The sequence below is a fragment of the Triturus cristatus genome, chromosome 6, assembly GCF_964204655.1.
Source record: "Triturus cristatus chromosome 6, aTriCri1.1, whole genome shotgun sequence".
Classification (NCBI taxonomy): Eukaryota; Metazoa; Chordata; class Amphibia; order Caudata; family Salamandridae; genus Triturus; species Triturus cristatus.
In genome coordinates, this window is record NC_140589.1 from 121,383,483 (window position 1) to 121,405,436 (window position 21,954).

The 21,954-nt window shown below is 47.3% G+C and overlaps 1 protein-coding gene across 2 annotated transcripts in view; it reads left to right on the forward strand.

Annotated features, from left to right (window-relative positions):
- The window catches only part of LOC146816493 (uncharacterized), a 50,678-nt gene extending 37,631 nt beyond the window's left edge, over window positions 1-13,047 (forward strand). For both annotated transcript variants that reach the window (XM_085610345.1, XM_085610346.1), the window contains exon 3: window positions 11,841-13,047. In XM_085610345.1, coding sequence (XP_085466471.1) covers window positions 11,841-12,661 — 821 coding nt within the window. In that variant the 3' untranslated portion in view covers window positions 12,662-13,047. The remainder of the gene's footprint in view (window positions 1-11,840) is intronic.
- The last annotated feature ends 8,907 nt before the right edge of the window (window positions 13,048-21,954 follow it).

Below are 21,954 nucleotides of genomic sequence, written 5' to 3' on the forward strand. Positions count from 1 at the left end.
CAAAAGTCGCTCTCTAGGATGTCCAGACCAACATGATTAAGCTAATGTCTTCTTTAAGCTCATGTTTGTGTCCAAAACCTCCAGTAATGTCACAACTCGAGGACTTTTGTGCTTCTGTTTAAAACACCTACACCTTTGTGCATCTCTTGTCTGCTGGCAAGTGGTCTGTTTTCTGATTTGCAGCCCTCCGCTCACTGTGTTCGGTACACCAAAGGACGTATCTGAGCCTCAATTCCTTGGTTTGCATGTAGAATAGGAAATCACAGCTTTCTCTGCTGTTTGTACCATGTCTATATTTTCCCTCTTTAAATTAATCCGATTAGTATGTTGGACTCCTAATTATTTCCACAGGTGCCTGTGTTTATCCGTATCCGTTGGGTCAGTGGGTGCCCTCATCCTGTCATCCTTCTGAGCTCTATAATCTGTACAATAACCATCGAGGCCCCCTTACGAGATTTCTTAGCCCAGTGTCCCTGCGCCTGCATTCTTCGGCTGCAGGAACACTACCCAATCTTACGAACAGCACAATCCAGTTTGTGAAATTCTTTGGGAACCCTAGTCCTTGGCCAATACCCTTTGAAGTCCAGGGGGAGCACATAATACTCCCTCCCCTCATCCCCCCCCCCCTTCGCCAGACCACACACTCCCCTTCCCTCAGCAGACCTCCCCATCTGGCTCTGCCCACCTCACATGAGCATTCATCTCCATGGAATTGGGAATCCTATGTCCGGTTCTACCCCTGGGGAAGAAAGTGTGCATCCTGGATAGAATGGATGCTATAGCCATCGACTTACTTACTTCAATGGTCATGAAAGGAGATATTTTTCCTCAACAATTTTGGCAGAAATGATTTCCACAGAGTTTGTGAGGATCTGCATTGAAAGATTCATTTCCATCATTACCCCCCAGGCTCTTGGCCACCATTGAGCGAGATGAGAGCGGGCCTAATTCACTAGGCCAGTGGTGTAAATTCCAAGTAGAAGATTTGTTGTAAAGTAAGACTACATCCGTCTGTCTGCATTTAATTTTACCTGGTTTAGTTCTTTTCAACTAGCAATAAATCTCACGGTGTCCTGAAAGTGTGTCTTTCCCAAATTAATTCAGCCATGATCCGCCCCTATAAAGCAAATGGAAAACTTCGGTCAGATGAACTGCGATTGGCTGAGGTCCCCAGAATAAAGAAGGCCAGAAGCGGTAGACGGCATTTTCCCTATAATGCCGCCGAACTTTGGAACTCCTTGCCACCTCACCTTCGCAGTATTCCCAATCATCAGGCCTTCCGTAAACAACTCAAGACTTTTTTCTGCTTCCTTAGCTTTTCGCCCCCTCCCGTGTTGGTTCTTAGCGCTAGGACGCTCCCGGGTAGCCATTCGCTTTATAAATTTCTTTTAATTTCATGAGTGCCATATCTTTATCTACCCTTTCAAGCTAAGGGAACCCTTTTAAGCCAGAAGAAGTCTTTTTTGACAAAGTAAAATCAACCACCACTTTTGTGTTGACTAATGCACCTGGTTTCTGGCTAGCATAAATAGTAATCTATTGAAACAGTCGCATTTCTGTTAAACCCCTCACAATGTGCTATAGGGTCATGAAATCTCGAAGACTGTTTTTTTTTCCCCACGGTCCTTCAGAAACCCCAACCTTCTTGCTGGTTTACCTTTCTGTCTCTTGCGATTTGCCACTTCAGGCACAAGGAATGCTGTTATGCATGTCGTTTTCAACACCTTAGTGTAATCCAGTCCAACAAAAATCCAATCTGATGTATTTTTATCACCCTCAATCCCAGGTAACCTTCATGCACCAAAGTTAATATCCCCTCATGCAAACCTACCACCAATTCTAAACTCTTATGGACAAATGTATTGTTTTTTTAGACCATACATTTGCAACTCTCATAAACTGAGATATATACTTATTTCTGGACACTTTGTCCTCACCAAGATGAACACTGTTCTCATCAGTTTGTCCTCCTATGGCCTTTAGCAACACTTCAGCTGATTTACCTTACTCCATTACTCCTTTTTCCCTTTTTCTTTTAATCTTCTACCTCTGTAGCAGACTGTCCATGTTATCCCAGGACGAGACGAAGGAAGAATTCTTTACCCCCAAGAATACACTCTAATCGGAAATCAAATTCCTGCAAACTGATTTACAACCTAGTTTTCCTTGAAGTCTCCTTCCTTGCACCCACAGTCATGTACAAATCCACCAGCGGTCTGTGGGTAACACTGACCATGTGCCGTGAATCCTTCACAAATCTTGTTGAAAGTATGACGCTCCCACCATCTCATCAGCCTAGTGTCTCCTATCCATTAGTGGAGTACATCGGGGTCTGCCCTCTCAGTTCTTGTTGAATAAGCTATTATCATTTCACTTTCATTTCATTCCTGCATTAATGCAGCCACTAAACCACAATACCGGCATCCGTAACATCTTGCTACTTGTGTCAAACGTCTTCAGTGCATGCGCTGTGGATATTTTTTCAGTGTCCTAACATTGGTTACGTTCAGAATTCCCCAATTTCTTCATGAGTTTGCATAGGCTTTAGCTTTAATCTGCCAGCAGGAGTATGAACTTTAACAAGACAGTAGCTGGTCTCATTGCTGCAGGCTGGCCTGCCCGTAATAGCCTTGACAGGCAGGCGTCTCTTGGAACATCCCCTTCTCTGCTAACATGGTGCTGCAGATAGTCCACACCTATTTTGCATTTTTTTTTGTCATGATTGTCAACTCACCTGGACCCAAAAGCCTTAAAACCATTTCCAAAGGGTGTGCATTCTAAATTTCAAGTCAGAATATCAGCATTATTTTAGGTAGGTAAGTATTCTGGTGTGAGTTCATTGAACAGTATGACATGTGCATCTTTCGAGAGACATGGTCCCTCCAGCCCCAGTTCCATGTAGGCTGCGCTAACTATACCAAGGTAGCCAACACGGCAGGCAAGGGCCGGCCTTCTGGGGGCCTCACGACTTGGATCTGAAAGAAACACGTTAGTTAGATTCCTCACCTTAGAATATCCCCAGGCGTCAGACTGGATCCGGAAGATTTTTCGTCAGCAATACCCCTTGCGCGTCGCTAGGCGTAGTCTGCGGCTCCGCGTCCGTCGTCGGCGTCGTGCGCTGGAATGACGTCGTCGGAGTACTTAGACGCCGCCCTCCCACGCTGACGTCAGTTCTTCTTTTTTCCGCGCCAGTAAGCGCAGATCCGGGAGAGCTACCCCTTTAGTCACTTTTTGACTAACTTTTTCGATCTTTTTTGATCTTGTCAATCGACTCCGGTGCCGGTAGGATGCCTGGTTTTAAAGCCTGTGCTGACTGTAGCCGCCTGATGTCGGTTACGGACCATCACCGCCGGTGCCTTTACTGCTTGGGCCTCGACCACGACGCGGAGTCGTGTTCCGACTGCAAGGCCCTGACCTCGAAGGCTAGACGGGAGCGGTCCCGTAAGCTTCTCGAGATCCGCCACTCGGCTCCGCGCGTCGCTCGATCCCGGTCCAGGAGGAGGTCCAAGGATCGGTCGCGGAGCCGCAGCCGACGTCGCCATCGGTCGTCGGGATCCAAGTCTTCGGGTAAGTCGAAGCATTCCAAGAGGCGACACCGCTCTTCGGACTCCCCTCGCCGGTCGCGCGACTCGGCCGAGGGTCAGGGCGGTTCCACCCCCGCGGCTCCGGCGGAGCCGCAGGCGCCGCGCACGTCCCCATACCCGCCGGTCCCTGGGACTGACGCGACGCCGGCGGAGGTCAGTGCCTTCCTCTCGGCCATGAGGAGCCTGGCCCCGCTGGCGCGCCTTCAGGCCCCGCGGACCCGACAGGGCTGCCTTGCCTGCCGGTGGCTCTGGCCCCGGCGCCGTCGACGGCTCCGGCCTCGACGCCGCAAGCGCCCGAGGGACCCGTTCCCGAGTCCCTGCCGACGCCGGTCGACCTCGTCACGCCTCCTCCGCCGGCGTCGACACCGGTGCCACCGCCGACGTCGAGCGGGCCCCAGTTCAGTCCCACTCCGGACCCGGCGCCGCTACGGCGTCGATGGACGCCGCGTTCGGCGCCGCTAGAGACACACTATGTCTACCGTCCGGCTCCGTACCTTCCTCCTGTATACCAGGAATCGGATGATGAGGACAACTGGGAGGGATCCGAGGATCCTATGGCCGCTCAGGCTCAAATGTCACAGGCCTGGGCAGATTAACTGGGGGAGGCCAGTGGCCTGGATACCTCTCCAGACACTGGATTCGTCTCTCCTCCGACTGTGGCTTCGGAGGAGGGCGCTGCTTTCTCTGTGGTGCTGCGCAAGGCGGCCGCAGCCCTTGGGCTCGAGCTGCCTGCCGTGGCTGTGAGAACTAACGTCCTCACTGAGGTGCTTCAGTCTGCAGCAAGCTCCACTGAGCCTCTGCTGCAATTCAATGAGGCCCTCATTGACTTTCTACAGGGCACCTGGTCCAAGCCCTCCACAGTCCCTCCTGTGGACAGGAACGTCGCCACCGCCCTGCTCCGGGCGACCCCAGTTTTCTGTCCCAACACCCTACCCCTGAGAGCCTGGTTATCCAGGCCTCCACCTCCCAATCCTCTTTGCCGACCGCCCCGCCGGACCGGGATTCTAAGAGACTAGAACAGTTTGGCAAGAAGCTGTTCTCCTCCCTTAGTTTGGGCCTGCGGTCTTTGAACACCGCTTGTCTCTTGGACCGTTATTCCCACTCTCTGTGGGATGCGGTGGAGGACGCGCTGCCCCTGTGTCCGGACACGACTTACCCAGGCTCTGGCCGATGGGAGGGATGCCGCGCGACATGCTATACGATGTGGGCTTGACACCACGGACTCGCTGGGTAGGGCCATTTCTACCACAGTGGCGCTTAGACGTCACGCCTGGCTGCGGTCCACGTCATTTTCGGGCGATGTCCAGAGCACTCTCATGGACATGCCCTTTGATGGCACTCGCCTTTTTGGCGAGAAAGCGGACAGTGCGCTGAATCGCTTTAAGGACTCCCGGGCTACGGCAAAGTCCTTGGGCCTCTCGGCCCGCGGTCGCAAACTTCCGCCTTTCGCCCCTTTCGTGGCCAAGGAAGGGGTGCCTCCTCATGTACGCCTAGCCACCAGCCGCAGAACCAATCTGCGCGCAGTCGCGGACGTGGTTTCCGCCGAGGCGGATCTGGAGGTCGACTAGGTCAGCCCACATCTACCCCGGCAGCATCCGCCTCAAAGCCTTCCTAGTCTGAGCTTTCAGGCCCATTCCACGCCAGTGGGCGGCAGAGTTCGCCATCACCTCCTCCACTGGCGGTCCATCACATCGGACAGGTGGGTGCTGCAAATCGTCCGAAGGGGCTACTCCCTCCCCTTCGAGACGACCCCTCCAGCCATGCCACCGCAGCACCACCGTATCTCGGGGGATCATTTGAATCTTCTCCACGAGGAAGTTTCGGCCCTCTTGGCCAAGGGGGCCGTCAAGCGCGTTCAGAGCCCAGAAGTAGATCGTGGTTGTTATTCCCACTACTTTCTGGTTCCCAAGAAGGGCAAAGGGGGCCTGCGCCCTATCTTGGACCTCCGGAACGTCAATGCCTTCCTCCGGAAGGAGAGGTTCAAGATGTTAACTTTGGCTCAGGTTTTAGCTGCCCTAGACCCTGGAGACTGGATGGTAGCGTTGGACTTGCAGGACGCATATTTCCACATCCCCGTCCTGCCGGCCCACCGGCGTTAACTGCGGTTCACGGTGGGCTAAGAGCACTTTCAGTTTACCGTGCTCCCCTTCGGCCTCACCAGTGCCCCTCGGGTGTTCACGAAAGTGATGGCGGTGGTCGCAGCTCATCTGCGCAGATCAGGGGTTCCAGTCTTCCCCTATCTCGACGACTGGTTGTTGAAGGCGGGCTCGCCCCAGACAGTCGTCTCCCACCTCCAGACTACGGCGGATCTCCTGCATTTGCTGGGATTTTCCATCAACGTGCCGAAGTCACACTTGAGTCCCTCTCAGAAGCTCCTCTTCATCGGAGCAGTTCTCGATTCGGCGCAGTTCCGGGTCTATCCACCGGAACAGCGGGTCCGGGATATTCAGGCCCTGATTCCCATCTTTCGGCCTCTATCCTGGGTTTCGGTCAGGCTAGTGTTGCGGCTTCTGGGGCTGATGGCCTCCTGCATCCTACTAGTGCATCACGCCAGGCGGCGCATGCGGGCTCTGCAGTGGGACCTGAAGTTTCAGTGGGCCCAGCATCACGGCAACCTGTCCGACCATGTCTTGATCTCGGAGGGCACTGCACAGCAGTTGCAGTGGTGGCTCACGGACCGCGATTGGGTCGAGGGCAAGAGCCTCTCCCTTCCCCAACCGGAGCATGTCGTAGTGACGGATGCGTCCCTCCTGGGATGGGGTGGCCATATGGGAGAGGCGGAGATCAGAGGCCTCTGGTCTCCGGCGGAGTCTCGTCTCCACATCAACCTGTTGGAGTTGAGAGCGATCCGACTTGCACTGAAAGCCTTCCTTCCCTCTGTCAGGGGAAGTGTCGTGCAGGTGTTCACGGACAACACCACCGCCATGTGGTATTGCAACAAACAGGGCGGGGTGGGGTCGTGGACCCTTTGTCGCTCTGCGCCTCTGGACATGGCTGGAGCACCAGGGCGTCACCCTGGTGGTTCAACATCTGGCGGGCTCTCTGAACGCCAGAGCAGACGAACTCAGCTGCCGGAGCATGATGGATCACGAATGGCGTCTGAACTCCGAAGTGGCGCAAGGTCTCTTTCAGCAGTGGGGAGAGCCTTGGTTAGATCTATTCGCCACCGAAGAGAACGCGCAATGTCAGCAGTTCTGCGCGTTGGAATTTCCAAGGCGGCACTCGCTCGGCGACGCTTTTCGTCACGAGTGGAGTTGCGGTCTGTTGTACGCCTTTCCGCCTATACCACTTCTGCCCAGAGTGCTGAAGAAGATCAGGCACGACCGGGCCCAAGTCATCTTGGTGGCTCCGGATTGGGCACGAAGGTACTGGTATCCCGAGCTACTCAGTATGTTGACCGATCCTCCGATACGTCTGCCCCTTCCGGAGGATCTTCTGTCGCAGCAGCAGGGGACGGTCCTCCACCCGAACCTGTCCAGCCTCCACCTCCATGCGTGGAGATTGAGCGGCGGCAGTTGATGCCATTTGACTTGCCTCCTGAAGTTTGTGATATCATTCTGGCAGCCAGGCGTCCCTCCACAAAGACGGTATACGCCTGCCGGTGGAACAAATTTGTGGCATGGTGCACAGCAAACGCTGTGCATCCCCTTTCCGCACCTCTTTCTTTGGTTCTCCTCTTTTTTTTCTTTCTTTGGCCCGGCCGGGCTCTGCCCTGGGCACCTTGAAAGGTTATCTTGCTGCCATCTCTGCCTTCTTGCGGCTTCCTCATCAGCCTTCTCTTTTCAAGTCCCCTGTGGTTACACGCTTTCTAAAGGGCATTACTCACACGTTCCCTCCTGTCCCGTTTGTAATGCCTCAGTGGGACTTGAATCTTGTCTTGACATTCCTGATGTGCGCTCCCTTCGAGCCTCTTCACAATTGTCTTCTTCGCCTTCTGACTCTTAAGACTGCTTTTCTGGTAGCCATCACCTCGGCTAGACGGGTGAGTGAGCTCCAGGCTTTATCTTCAAAGCCTCCTTTTCTGTCTGTTCATCCGGACAAGGTTGTCCTTCGGCCTCGTCCCTCCTTTCTTCCGAAAGTGGTGACTCCATTTCATCTTGGGCAGTCTGTCACCTTGCCCACCTTCTTTCCGCCTCCGCATCCTTCCAAAGAGGAAGAGAGGCTCCACCGTCTGGACCCAAAACGTGCGCTCTCCTTTTATTTGGACCGCACAAAGCAGTTCCGGGTGGACGACCAACTTTTCGTTGGATACGTGGGTGCTAAGAAGGGGAAAGCTGTGCACAAACAGACCATCTCTCGGTGGGTCGTTTTGTGCATCAAAATTTGTTACTCCTTGGCAAAAAAGGACCCTCCTGTTGGGCTGCGCGCCCATTCTACTCGGGCCACGGCGGCTACTACTGCTTTGGGACGAGGTGTCCCTTTGCAGGACATCTGTCAGGCGGCAACGTGGGCTTCGCTACACACGTTTGCCAGGCATTATTGCCTTGACAGCCAAGTCCGGAGGGATGGCTTCTTTGGCCGTTCTGTCCTCCAGGACTTTCTGGTGTGATCTTGGTTCGCAGACCCACCACCGGGGATGGTATTGCTTGGGTATCTATTCTAAGGTGAGGAATCTAACGGGTTTCTTTTAGATGAACAAGCTACTTACCTTCAGTAACGATGTATCTGTAAGAAACATTAGTTAGTTAGATTCCTCACCGACCCACCCATCCTCCCCGTTCTGCGAACTGACATCTAGGGTTAAGGTTATCCTTTTCAGGGCCCTAGATTTTATTTTTGGCACCAGTGTCGGTCTTTGCATGGCTCTGCGTTCCTGGCGCGGAAGGCTATGTACAAGAACTGACGTCAGCGCGCAAGGGCGGCGTCTAAGTACTCCGACGTCATTCCGGCGCACGACGCCGACGACTGACGCGGAGCCGCAGACGACGCCTAGCGACGCGCAAGGGGTATTGCTGACGAAAAATCTTCCGGATCCAGTCTGACGCCTGGGGATATTCTAAGGTGAGGAATCTAACTAACTAATGTTTCTTACAGATACATCGTTACCGAAGGTAAGTAACTTGTTCGTTAGGACTATAGTGCGGGGTATGATAAAAGACATCTTGGTTGACTCCTCTGATTTACTGTGTATATGCCTTAAGGGCCCACAGTGTAAAACCTACCTAAGATGCAATGTGTACTGTAGACCAGCTGGAAGAGACCGGGAAACCATGGTTCTGACCAACTGAATTCATAGATATCACTCCAGTCACAAGACACAAGAATAATTGGGGGGGGGGGCGAGGGTGACCTCGTGTCAGTTTGAGCCTTTTGCTCTCGATACCATGTACCTCTCAACGGAAGAAGATGATTTATGGTCCGTCCCAGCCTTTGAAATATCTCTCCTGGGGGAAAATGGTCTCACGCCAATAAAGAGCAATGCCCCTACCTTAAATCAGGGGTTGAGCGCCTGTAATGGCTGAACAAGTTCAGATCAATTTGGAGCTCATACATTTAATCTCCGAAACTCAACCAGCTTGATTGATTATATTCTTTTGGGCCCACTCCTCGAAGACCTGCAAGTAGTGCCTCGACAGGATGGTGACCACAGTGTTCTAGTCCTCACACTAAATTTAAACCTAGTTGAACAGGCTGACCATTGTGGAGAGCTACTGGACAGGAGATTGAGGATCACTAGCAATAGGTGTAGGCTTAAATGATGTAGCTTGGATACCTGGCAGGAGGCCATAAGTCAGATTTTCCATATTGTGGCTGAAGGAATGGAGGGTCTGGTGCCACTTCTTCTGAAAGGTTCGGAAGAGTCGCTGGATGCCATTTCTGAGTCTCACATTGGGCTGTATATGAAGCTAAGGACCCTATTTTATTGTGTGGCAACCAGGCGTATTGTTGAGAGGAAGCAACCTCCGACCTGGTACAACAAAACATGCAGAGACGCCAAAGTCCAAATTAGTCGAGGCAATAAAGGAGCAAGACAGGTCCTTGATCCAGGAGGCAGGCATGTCCATAAAAAGGCCCTTGTTGATGCTAAAAAAGATTTAGAAAGGGACAAATGTGAGAGCTTCCTACAAGTTGCCAATTGTAAGGACAACTGTCTGTTCTGGAACATCATCTCTAGTGGCACCAGGGAAGGGTCCGGTCCCACAAGTCCCAAACGTCTGCCATGCTTTTTAGCAAGAATCACAAACCGAAGCCATTTAAAAGCTCCTGTCTATTCTGTCCCGATATCCTTATAAAGCCAATCCAGTTCCCTCTAAATCATCTCTAGTTAATATAGGCACAATAAGTGCTTTATGTATTTTAAGAATTACTTTTTCCTCTTGTAATATTATGTAGGTAAAACATTTAAGCACCCCAAACATGTCACTAGAAACGTCAAGATATTTATGTTCACATTTCTTTCTAGATGCTCTCCTTTCTTTGCTCTGAAAAACACACAGTCCAGGCGATTAAGGTCTATTTTAATGTTTAAGTTCCTTTAGAAGGCACACACCATCATTGGTCATATACACCTTTGCCTGTTATCACTCTTTAAATTCTAATGTGGACAGAAAATATTCTGCTCTTTCAATTGGCTTGTTCCCACATTCCTTGAGCATGTTTTTTGGTCCATTCTTCATATATCAGCTAAACATCCTCTCCAAACATTTACCTGATGCCAGAAACAGCCAACCCGAAAACCTTCCCGTCCTATTTTTATGATACAGTAAGGTCTGCCTACCCTTGTGAAATTTACCTCCCTAATCTGTAGAATGTTGTTTTTATTGTGCCTGCTTTCTTCGGGAGATTTTAAGGAAAGAACAGATCAGAACATGTAGAGTTGCTGTCATTAGGTGTCTTGGAGGGCTCTCTACTCCACTCTCCTGTAGCGCCATAAAATTCTGGAAAACCGCAGCAAAAGAATTGGACAAAATTTCCTCATGCCAAGTAGAAATTATACAGCCCGTTGACTGACCCTTTACTGTGATCATGTTTTTTTAATGGTTTTCTTCCTGATCAATGTTCAAAAAAAAAAAAAAGATTTTTTTAATAACAATATTGTTTATATACATATGCTCATTTAATGTTCAGAATTAGTATTTTATGATGGTTTGCCATCCTTTTATGATTTTTAAAGAATCAATACAAGTATTTTTTGACTTGACTTATTGTGCCTGCTTGCACTTCCTTCCGTCATTTCCCGCATGTCATAACCCTTTGCACATCCTAAAATAATGCTGTTTATTTTTGCAACTTCTCCATATTTATGCAGTTGCTGCAAATTATTTATCTTTTGCAACATGCACTTTCAACCCACGGCTATAATACACATTATTCTCAATTACTGCTTCCTTGTGGTCTGTGATTCCTCTGACGGTATTCAACTCCACAGTAGCCTCTACCCTTGTTTTTCACCTCCTGGACACCCTGAACCGTGCTGTCCCACTGACCAATCTAATACCTAGCGAAATGTCTTTTTTTCTGGAGGATTTCTTCTCCAGATTAAGGTAACTAGACCAGGGCCGGACTGGGAACCACAACCGGCTCTGGCAAAGTGCTCTGCTGGCCCCCTCCCCCCAGGGAGGGGGGGTGCCACCGAGCTCTTTGCCAGGGCGATTTTCGGCCGATTGTGTTACAGGGCCGATTTGGCAGCTATGCTGCAAAAACGGCCCTGTAACAAAAACGGCCCCCAGGGCCCCGAAACCGGCCCCCCACCCGTGCGGCGCACCGGGGGATTGCCCGGTGCCCGCTACGGCCAGTCCGGCCCTGAACTAGACCTGCAGTCTTATAAGAGGTTCTGTCACAGTCCATGCGACATATTAAAACATTGGCCAACTAACGCTCGGGCACAGCATTCAATAGCTAAAAACAAGCTCTGACTTGCTAAAGTTCTTAGTTATGACTGCATTCTGGACTCTTCATCTGTAATACACCTCTGAGTATGTATAACATTTTTAAATGAAAGGCATACTTCGCTGAACAGGACAGGAGATTGCTAGCTATGACATGCAACAGTGGGTAGTATGAAAATATTAGAATGCGCCAGGGGACACATTGCTTACAGGCAACGAGGATCAACAGTATGACTTGGTGGCTCTTGATGGGGGACAAACCAGCTCTTGTAGGCGTGCTTGTGTGCCAGATTCATTTGTGGCTTAAGGGCTCCCTCCACCGATGGTCCAAGAGATGCCCAAGTGGCCATACTGATTGGGCTGTTATCAATTGGCAGCATGCTGTTACATGTAAAGACTTGTACTAACACATCTTTTGAATTTGCAGATCCTGAAGAAGCTGGTCCCAGCAACCATCTTGTCCAACCACACGCAAGCCCAACTAGCACCACTAACTGTGACACTCAGCCCGTCATCCCCTGCATTACCAGCATGAGAAGGCAGGATCCGCCACAGCCACCGACAGGACAACTTGTGCCATGCAGCCGTAGCAACAGCAGCTCCACTGATGATGCCAGCAGTGATGAGTTGGACAAGGACACTGTACGTGCCCGTGAGGAACAGACACTGATACTGAAAAGCATCAGGACAGCTATGCGGCAAGTAGCCCATACAATTCGCCTACGTCACATGGAATTGACGAAGGTGAACGCAAATCTCTTGCGTGTCTTGCAGGACAGTGCTGCCTTGCGGCGGGAAATGGCTGCAAAGGGACGGGACATGGCTGCTCAGAACAATAGAATTACAGCTATCCAGGGCGACATTTTGGGTGTGCAGCGTGCCATGCAGGAAATGATTACAAGGGTATCTGAAATCATCTCCATTCAAGCACAGGCAGCTGTAGCGGCCATGTTCCCCTCCTCCACAGTTACATCGGACTCGGACGACGGTGAGATCCGCCAACCACTTCCAGAATCCTTGAGACAACGAATGCCACCGCAGTCTGTTCCACAGATCGCCACAGCTGCTGCTAGGCAGCATGCACTACCTATGGCACCATCTCGAGTTGCTGCCATTTCAACCAATGTATATAACACTAACTTCCGAAACAGGAGATTAAGACATGGGAAGGCTCCCTTGAGAGCTGGTAAACCCTATGCCAAAGGGCGGGGAGGAAGGGGCGGATGGGGCAGGGGGAATGGCCTGTGACACCCTTGTTGAAAATGATATTGAGCACCAACAAATGTGTTGAAACAGTTTGTCAAATGGGCAGCGGATGTTGTCCGGTAACATGGAGTGTTAGATGCTAAGTTTTGGGTCAAGGTGTCCCTTGTTGGGTGGAGATTGTTCAGGGTGTTTTGAGAATGTGGTTCCATCAGAGGGTGGCGGCCGTCTGTGTGCCACTGGTAGTACATATGCAAGTGTAAAGGGATTGGGCGGGTTGGGATCGTTGTTCATGAGCATCGTCTTGGATGTCGTTTTGCGATTTCTGTTTACCATTGAACGAAGTGGATTCAGAGTGAGGGCCGTGTCTGACACCATAATTAAGATTATTCATGGTTCTCCTATGATGCTTAATACATCTAATTGCCACACCTTTGTTTTCTGTATTCATTTCATGGCATTGGCATGCGACTTGATGGAAACCGTGCGTCGAATGAATCCTGCGCTTCTGCAATGGGTATTGCCCCAAAGACTGGGTTGATGTCTGACTGGTCATCATCTTCCACCATGTCTTCAGGTCTTTCTATGAGGATATTCTGCAGAGCGGTAAATGCCAGTGCAGGCAAATGCTGGACATGGCTACAGCACATTACAAAATATATACAGTAGCTCATATAGAACTCATTCAAAATAGTTGTCAATACTACAGCTAAATAACTACATTCCAGATGCATCACAATATATACTTGCAGAGTTTGTCATGTAAAAAAGTGAACTTATTTCACCTTGTAACAACAAGCGCAAAGAAACCGTTGCTCATTCACAACACTTAGTTATTTGAAAACGATAGTTATTGTAATATAAAAAGGACTAAATGATATGGTTGTTTGCATTGCCATATATCATGTATTATTTCACTGCTTCACTTTTTCTATTTGGTTTGAACTTACTTGGGAGTCACTGTTCACTGTCAGTTGTTTGATCACTCTTTTAATTGTGACTTACAAGGTGAAATAAATTCACTTATTAACACGACTATAACTGCAGGTATATTTTTTGTTGCATCTGAAATTTAGCTATACGTTTGATAACTATTTTAAATGAATTCCATTTGAGCTAATGTATATGTTTTGTCTAAATACCCAACTTCGCATGGACATTTGGGTTGCTCTTGTTTTACAGAGATGCCAGGCACACAAGGACAGCAGTTCTCGCATCCGGGAAAGATTATAGGGTCTCTCTTGTCTTGCTCATGAAATGAGTAGGGGTTTTGACATACAGAAAGGGCTGCCTCAACTGCTGCCCAATGAAGAGCGTACAGAAGGGCGTGTTAAGTTTGTTACCTTTTAGAAAGCACACACCTCAAAAGAATTTCATGGTACAATCAAAACCAAGGTTAGCCATATGTATACAAAGACTGCTTGAAATACTAAAAGTTTTAGGACTCCAGTTACAAGGGTTTGTTCACCTCTTTGGCTAAAGGCAGCAGATTCCAGCATGTGAGCATTGGCCCCTAGACAGCTCGTTCATCAATTCTCAAAGCTGTGTTCGAATTGCTGTCCTTTCCACTAATGGCGGAGTAAACTCTGAGAGGAAACTATTAGGATGATAATGTGTCATGTGTCCGGGTTTATGTTTATCCAGTGCATTTGACTGTCATGTGCAGAAGGATTTTACACCACTTGTGGGCTTGAGCTATTTTTACTATACGGGTTGGACTTCAGCAAGGTGTGCAGGGAAAGATGGACATTTCCACTCCGCCCCCCTCTTTTTCCCGAACCCGCCACCCCTCCCCCACCCCCAAATAAGGGTGCTGACCAGTAAGTTGCATCTTAGGCTTGCACTGTTTGTTTTTCAAGAAGTAGTCTGCCAGAGCATCATCCGGAAATGAAAATGAATAAACTAGGTGTAGTGCTCCAGACACTTCTCTAGTCATAGGAGGATCATGGTGAGCTAAGCATACGTGAGCTCGCATTGACCAAACCTATAGGTCTGGCTTTGTAATGGGGCACACAGAGACAGATCATGTGCATAGGATCACAAGCGCATTCAAACATTTTATAGACTGTCGCATATGTTCATATGCTCACCCAGGCATCACTGAAGGCCCATGTCTGCACAGACATCTTCCTCAAATAATTTGTGATGTGGTACATACTGTACAAATAAATGAAAGGCACTAAAGCTAAGGTAAATTACACATTCTGATTTATCCTTTATTCTCTGCAATACAGGGGCTCCTAGAAACTCAGAAAAGCTGTTCTTGCAAAACCTACAGTGCAACATATAAAGATGATGGGCGGAATGCAGAACATTCTAAACCATTTTCAGTGCAGGAAAAACTGTCCCATTGAAAATTGGATCTTGAGGGGACTTTTGAGACTATTGAATAATTAATTTAACATACCCCATTTCCTGTGGTATTCCATAGTCTATTGGCAGTAGCTGCACTTTATAAATTATATAAATAAAGTCTTGGCCAGATTTCACCTAGGGATTTTGGCTTCTTCGAGCAGCTGAGGTCCATGGGAGAAACTGTGCACATCCATGATTTTTCCAAATTTACCATCAACTGATAATGAGGACCTGTGTGGGCTAGACTAAATGATGCACCTAGCAAATAGCGATGTAACTTAGTATAGTAGCCGACTCGGTTAGTCCTGCATTAGTTAAGTTCAACCAGTGGCTGATGAATGGCCACCAAAACTGATAGCTTGGAATGGCTCACATCAGTGACTCCCTAAATAGATTGTATGAGCTTTGTGAGGTGGCTAATAAGGTTTGGCAGGTGGGATTCTCAGTCACAAATGTGGCCGAAGTCCTGTCGGGCATATCTTAAGTGTATCATATCCTGTGGCACTCGTCATACTGGTGATGGGATATCAGTCATTTTTTGAAAGAGTATCTCGTCCACCAAACTCTAAATCAGGGCCTAAATCTGTCTGTCTGACCTAACCAAAAAAGGACTGTAGCTACAACGAGAAACTAGGCAAGAGGTTGTTGGTGCAAATGAGCTAGAATGGGAAAATGCTCACTCTTGAGTTATCCCTTCCTTCCAAGAATTTAGGAGCAGATCTGCTAATTAATAGCTCAGTGAGCGACTAGAGACTTGGAGATGATGGTCAAATAGTGCTGACAGTTCTAGAAGTACCATTGGTCGGTGGCTGGTGTGACCTGCCACCGACATTCATAATCCATTCAGTACCTTCAAAACTACATTGTGTCCTCAAGTCTGGCCCACAGCCTAACTAAACCAGACCTAGAAGGTTAGGATGTTCTACAGAGGTCTGCAGGTGAGGCAGCAAAATCCTCTTAAAGAAATTGCCAGTTTAGGAAAGCTGAGAGCTGGGATGAACGTTGACTAAATTGTGTGAACCCTTGGACTATATGTCACCAAAGGACAGTGACATACTATCAATGGTATGGGTATCGACTACATGTTCTGGCCTAGGGCATTGGTTGTACCTTGTATGTGGTACTGTTCACCCTTTTTGGTCTAATTTATTTCCTAAGTTGGTCTTTAGGATATTAAAACATGATCACATTCAGAAGGATGATTCTGATAGTCCCACTTAAAATGCTACAGTTTGGTTAGCCTAGTCTGATGCCTGCATGGAAGGTACAGGCGAGTGTGATGTGTGCGGTTGTGACATTTCTTTTGTACCCTGGGGCTGTAATATGGTTTTGCGCCACTGAATATCCCAAATCTAAACACTGTTGTGATGCATTAGAGGCTTACTTTCTGCTTGCACACTCTCCTACATCTAATAAGGACAGTGGTATGCTCGAGTGCCAGGGTGTTATTGCAAGGGGCAAGAGAGGTTTGGGGGTACAGGTGTCTTTTCTGATCCAGTGGGATCCCATTTAGAAAATCAAACTAAACCATGATGGCCAGGGGAACATACAATAGCACAGACTCGTGTAGTTTAAATCTTTCAAAGGCAAAAGCACACAAACTAGTTTATAATTGCCCTCCTCAGATTATGGTTTGCCACCAATAAACCACAAATATTAAACATTAGACAAAAATTCCAAGAGGCAACATAAACGAGAACAAACCAGTAGAAACCGCATAAATGCCAGGACATAAGCACTTGAGACGAGAGGAAGTCTTGGAGTTCTCTGATCCTTTATTTCAATATTGGCTTTGCTCATTTATATTTTGAAATAAAGGATCAGAGAACTCGAAGACTTCCTCTCGTCTCAAGTGCTTATGTCCTGGCATTTATGCTGTTTCTACTTGTTTGCTTATGTTGCCTCTTGGAATTTTTGTCCTAGGGATCCCATTTATAACGTCATCTTGGATAGAGAGTGGAGCTGCCTATTTTTTTGTGTGCTGTGCCATGATCAGCCTGACCCGTGAGGCACAACGTATGCACTGCACCATCCCACACCATTTCCGACAAGACCGCAGCAGGGAAGTGAAAAAGACTGGCGTGCGGCGGAAGGAGTAATTCATGTATTGTTAAAGTGAGTATTGAGTTCAGTGAAAGGAACGCTGGTTAACCACATCCTGTGATACAGCTTGACTGCAACAGGATGCAAGAATTCAAGTCCTCATTGTGAGTAATCTGAAGGGTACCCAAGAACATGAATACAAAGCAGTGAAGCCAATCTTTGAGGGCTGTATTGATATTTCATTTGACTAATGTATTCTGTTATTATTTTCACTGACTAATACATTCACCCTTTTTGTCTTCTTGTTTGTAGAGTAATCTTTGACTGCACCCTCCTTCGCACAATGTCTTCCATCGTGATGATCTCTCTAGAATGCATCCATTTCTAAGATCCAAAAAATCACTTATACACTCCTTTACAAACCACATTTAAATATGAACTGCCCTCCACAACTAATAGGTTCCTGTACAACTTTTCATTAAAATCTTCGAGTAAAATAGAAATTAATTTGAAAACCCTCTCCTTTTTATTTCTGTTTTTACTTTTGCAGCCTAGTTAAAAGATTTGTTTATTAAATGACCTTTTCAGAATATTGTTATAGCTTTTAAGTTATTTAGGCATTGTACTCCATACTAGAATCAAATTCAAGTAAGCTTGTATATTTACTATTGATCGAAGTGGTATAAACTCACTTGGAAATTAGATCTGCATTTATTTAAACAAAAAAAAAAAGAAATTGAATTGCAAAATAAAGGATTTTATTTTCGTACCTAATGCCTCATTATTTTTCTCACAGATTACAGTCCTTGGACCTTTTCAGAATCTATCTTTGTTTCATGATCACACATGGTAAACATTCAGTATGCCTAGTGGCATCCGCCTTGAATGCTTTGTTTGTCCTTTTCCATATTTCATCACCATGTTTTTGTTCACCCTTCCAGTAATGGAATGAGGACACACCTATGTCCTGCATTAGTTAAATGAGCAAACAGGCCTCCGTGCGTGTACGTGAAGTTGACTATAAAGTGGTTTAAGACCATGAACACCATCTCAATTGTGTAAACTATTAAAAAGGTTTATATAGAGATCTGAACAATTATACTTTTTTTATGTTACTTGACCAATAAAATGGTTAAACCGTGTAATTGTTAATTTTCAATAGGGGGGTAAACAATCCAAAGATCTTGTATTTAGTGAGTTTAATGCTGGATGATGATTTTTAACACCTTTATTGTAGACATTACTGCTTAGATTAAAAAGAAGCTCTTTCACTCAGTAATCCATGTATGTGTTAATAGCTCATGTAAGAGCATGCATATGTTACTAGCTCAAGAATTGGCTCTTATCACAGTAGCTGTCATCTTCGGTTTTCTTACATTGACCATATTTTTTTTTGCAGAGTTTTATATTGCGCGAACTTGACCCGAATCGGGTATCAGAGCGCTTTACATAGCACCAGTTACGTTACATGACACACACTCTTTTTTTATTAATTTTTATTTTTTTTATTTTTTTATATAGCGCCGGGACACACGGAGTAGCTGTGCGCTCTATAAAATCTATCTCTACAATGTGAAAAGGGGCAAGTCTGGGCGACCTGGGTATGTCAAGTGGTCATATCCCAGATAAGTGAAAGTGTCTGCTTAAGTAGTGAGAAGTGGTGAAGTCTTCTATGTAGAGTTTGACCAGTTTGTGAATGATTCAGGCTGGCGACTCGGGTCAGTTGTCTGAGTGCTGTTGGTCTCTAGGGCAATAAGGCACTCTTTTTGAGAAAAATGTGCTGTTATCTTTGAAACCAAATTCTACTGCAAGCTCACAGGATTGCCAATTACTTCCTTTTGGGCTTTCACTGTCAGCTCGAAAAATTAAGGCTTCTACTTGGATGGTGGTGCAGGGCAGGCCAGTTAGTTCGGGTAAGGATGTGTAACTCGAGTAAGACATGCGTAGCTCCCAAATTTATTGTGCAAGTACTGTTATTCCTTAAATAAAAGCAATAGAAAATTAATTTCCATACAATTTAGGGAATATGCCTACGACCTCAGTAAGATTTACGGCACAATCTGTACTTTGGTAAGTATCTTACTTCTGTTGTAACTAATTCTTTATCTCTAGTAACATGAAAAGTAGGGCTCCAGTTATGAAAAAGTAGCCTAAATGCTACAGCCAGAGTGAAGCCTCTAATCTCATCAATGCAGACACTGTCCAGTTTATTATTCTTTTCAGTAGGTGGAGCACAGTCCCTGTCTTGGTGGTGCTCTATCAATGGCGGGGAGGTCCTCGCTTCTTGAGCACCAACTCCTTAATCAGCCGGTCTTCTTTTTCTATGTGTGGTTTGGGGTATCGGTGGTAGCACTACAGGCAAGTAGGGAAACATGACAGCGAAGGTGGTGGAGTCTCACAGGCCTTCGTGTTGGGTTGGTGACACGGATTGGAAACACTTAAATTACCATGTCATCGGGTACATAAGCTAGTAGGCCAGGTACAGTTAAAAGTTGAAGGTACATGATCCTCAGGCTAGGTTGCAGTCACCTGCGAATATTTTTTGGAGGCATTTATAAATGTAAAAGCACGTGGGCCTTTATGCAGAGATAGTTTGCTAGTAAACATGTTGGGGTCCTTGCACACAGCAAGTTGCAGTTGCTCATCGTTGTTACCTGGGGCAAGGATGATAACAAAGTTATTAGACCTTCAGACAGCAGGTTTCAGTTACTCCCAGAGCTTCTCTAGGCTAATATTTAATATGGAAAAGCACGGTCACCTATGCAAGGGGCTGCATGGGGGCTGCATGGTGGCTGCGTGTCAGGCTAGGCAGCAATCCTAGTCCGCTCGTCTTGGCAGCCTGAAACTCCTCATAGCCATTGTCCCGGTCCTTGAAATCAGAATTCTCAGTATGGAAGGGAGTCTGTCTTTGCTTTTCTTGGGTTACAGTTGTGCAGTCTTCTGTTCAGTATGGTGAATACTCTGTCCCTAGAGGGGACAAAACCAAAGTTTCCACCCTTTGGTTCTAGCCTTTCTCTAAAAAGGCGTGCACCTTTGACCACATCCTTGGCTACAGTCATTGTTCAAATGTTGCTCCTCTTTGGCCTCCGGATGAGATGCCGGCCCTGGGCCAAAGGAGGTCATACAAACCCATCTCCTTGCTTCATTCAAGTGCATGTGATTTACACGAAGACACTGGCCCTTGAGTTTACAATCATTTTTACCGGCACGGGGGAGGTGAGTAGCAGCTCAGGTGGACAGGCATGGGGTAGGTGACCGTACCACTAAACCCCATGAAGCGCCTTCCAATACCAGCTAAGTACATAGACCACCTGATCAATAGTATCCCACCTCTCCTGCACAAGCACTACTCACGGACACCACTTACAATCTGAGAGATTGTTGGTTGGCCATTCATAACATGCTACACACATTCAGAGGTGCTAGATAGTCTCTTCACTGGTCCTCAAGTAAAAATGCCTTATCGACTATTAATCAGTTGTCCTCAATCATTAGCCTGGTTATGGGAGCAGTAGTCCTGTTAAAAGGCGAACGTCCTTGGGTGTACCTTTCACCCCGAATAGAGTGTAGCACTCAGTTGTGAGGCTGCCTTGCTGATTCTTTTGATCTTCTTTCAAGAAGCGAAGAGTGGGGATTGAATGGCGAGCCCTTTGTTACTGCAGTTCCCTGCTCCGTGCAGTTGTGCCTGTGGTCTTTTTCAGGGCGAAATCTATTACTTTGTTTGTCTGCCCCACCACAGTTCTTACTCAATGAGCTACTCTGTTGCTCGCGGACAGAAATTAACACTCCAAGTAAAAAAAAAAAAAAAAAAGGGCTTCACAGGAAGTGGTCCTATGGCCAACCAGTATAGGATGGGCTCTGCTTCCGGTTTTTTTCTTCTGTTACTATGATGGTAATTTGTCCACTCCCATCTAAGTATAATTTTCTTTATATTTATTATTGTGTTTAAATTGTGTGCTAATGTAATGATGCAGACTGCTCTAGTGGCTGTTTTCCTCTGACCGGCATGCTGCCTCCCCTGCTGAGCGATCCAGAAGCAGCTTCGTGTTCCGCTGTCCCATCCCCGTGGTACCAGAGGTAGCTTGTGTCGTATATGCACTCACTCTGATTTTCCCAGATTTCTAGTCCAGAGATATCTGCTAAAATTCACAGAAGCATTTCCCACTGCTCTAAAAGTGGACTCCTCAATGGCAGGCCTTGCGTCCACTGGAACCATTATTTCTGAGGCGATCTCTCTCCCCAGATAACATGGACAAAAAGATGGAGGGGACTGTCCAGCGTGCTTATTCTGATGGTGCCTATGTGACTTACACGGTCCTGTTGTTACTGCACAACTTCCAAGCTTTGGCAGGGGAACTCCTGGAAGGGGGGTGAGGGGGGCAGGTGCGGGGGTGACCCTCCTTTAGATTATCTGTGATAGAACAAGAGGTGTGGTTCCCATGATTCCCTTTCATCCTCTGCAGCGACTGCTGGTTCAGTGATTTCTGCTCAACGCCCTATATCTGGATAAAGACTTGGAAGGGGGATTCCTCTCAAAATGTTATTCAACTCCGGTAAAACTTCCTTTTAGAGGTTCGGGACTGTTGTTGATCCTTTGGTGGTGCTTCTTCAGTGAGTTGTTTTGGTCGGACCTTTCAAGGCAGGCGCTGTGGCTGTGGCACTCCTTTCATATTATCCCATTGGCTCCTACAAAACCCTTCGGCATTAATATCCGCAGGCTGTGAGAAGCAGGATTTCCTCCTTTATTTTCCTTTTCATCTTAGGAGGTGGATATATCTGATGTCTAGGTGATCCAGATTGTAAAGGAAGGATACAAACCTGTTACTTCCCCTCTAGTAGAAGTCTTCATCCAAACTCCAGCTCCTCAAAATGCAGGGTAATGGCAATCATTAGAGAAAGGCATTCAGGATCTTCTCCACAAGAGCGTGATAATTTTAGTT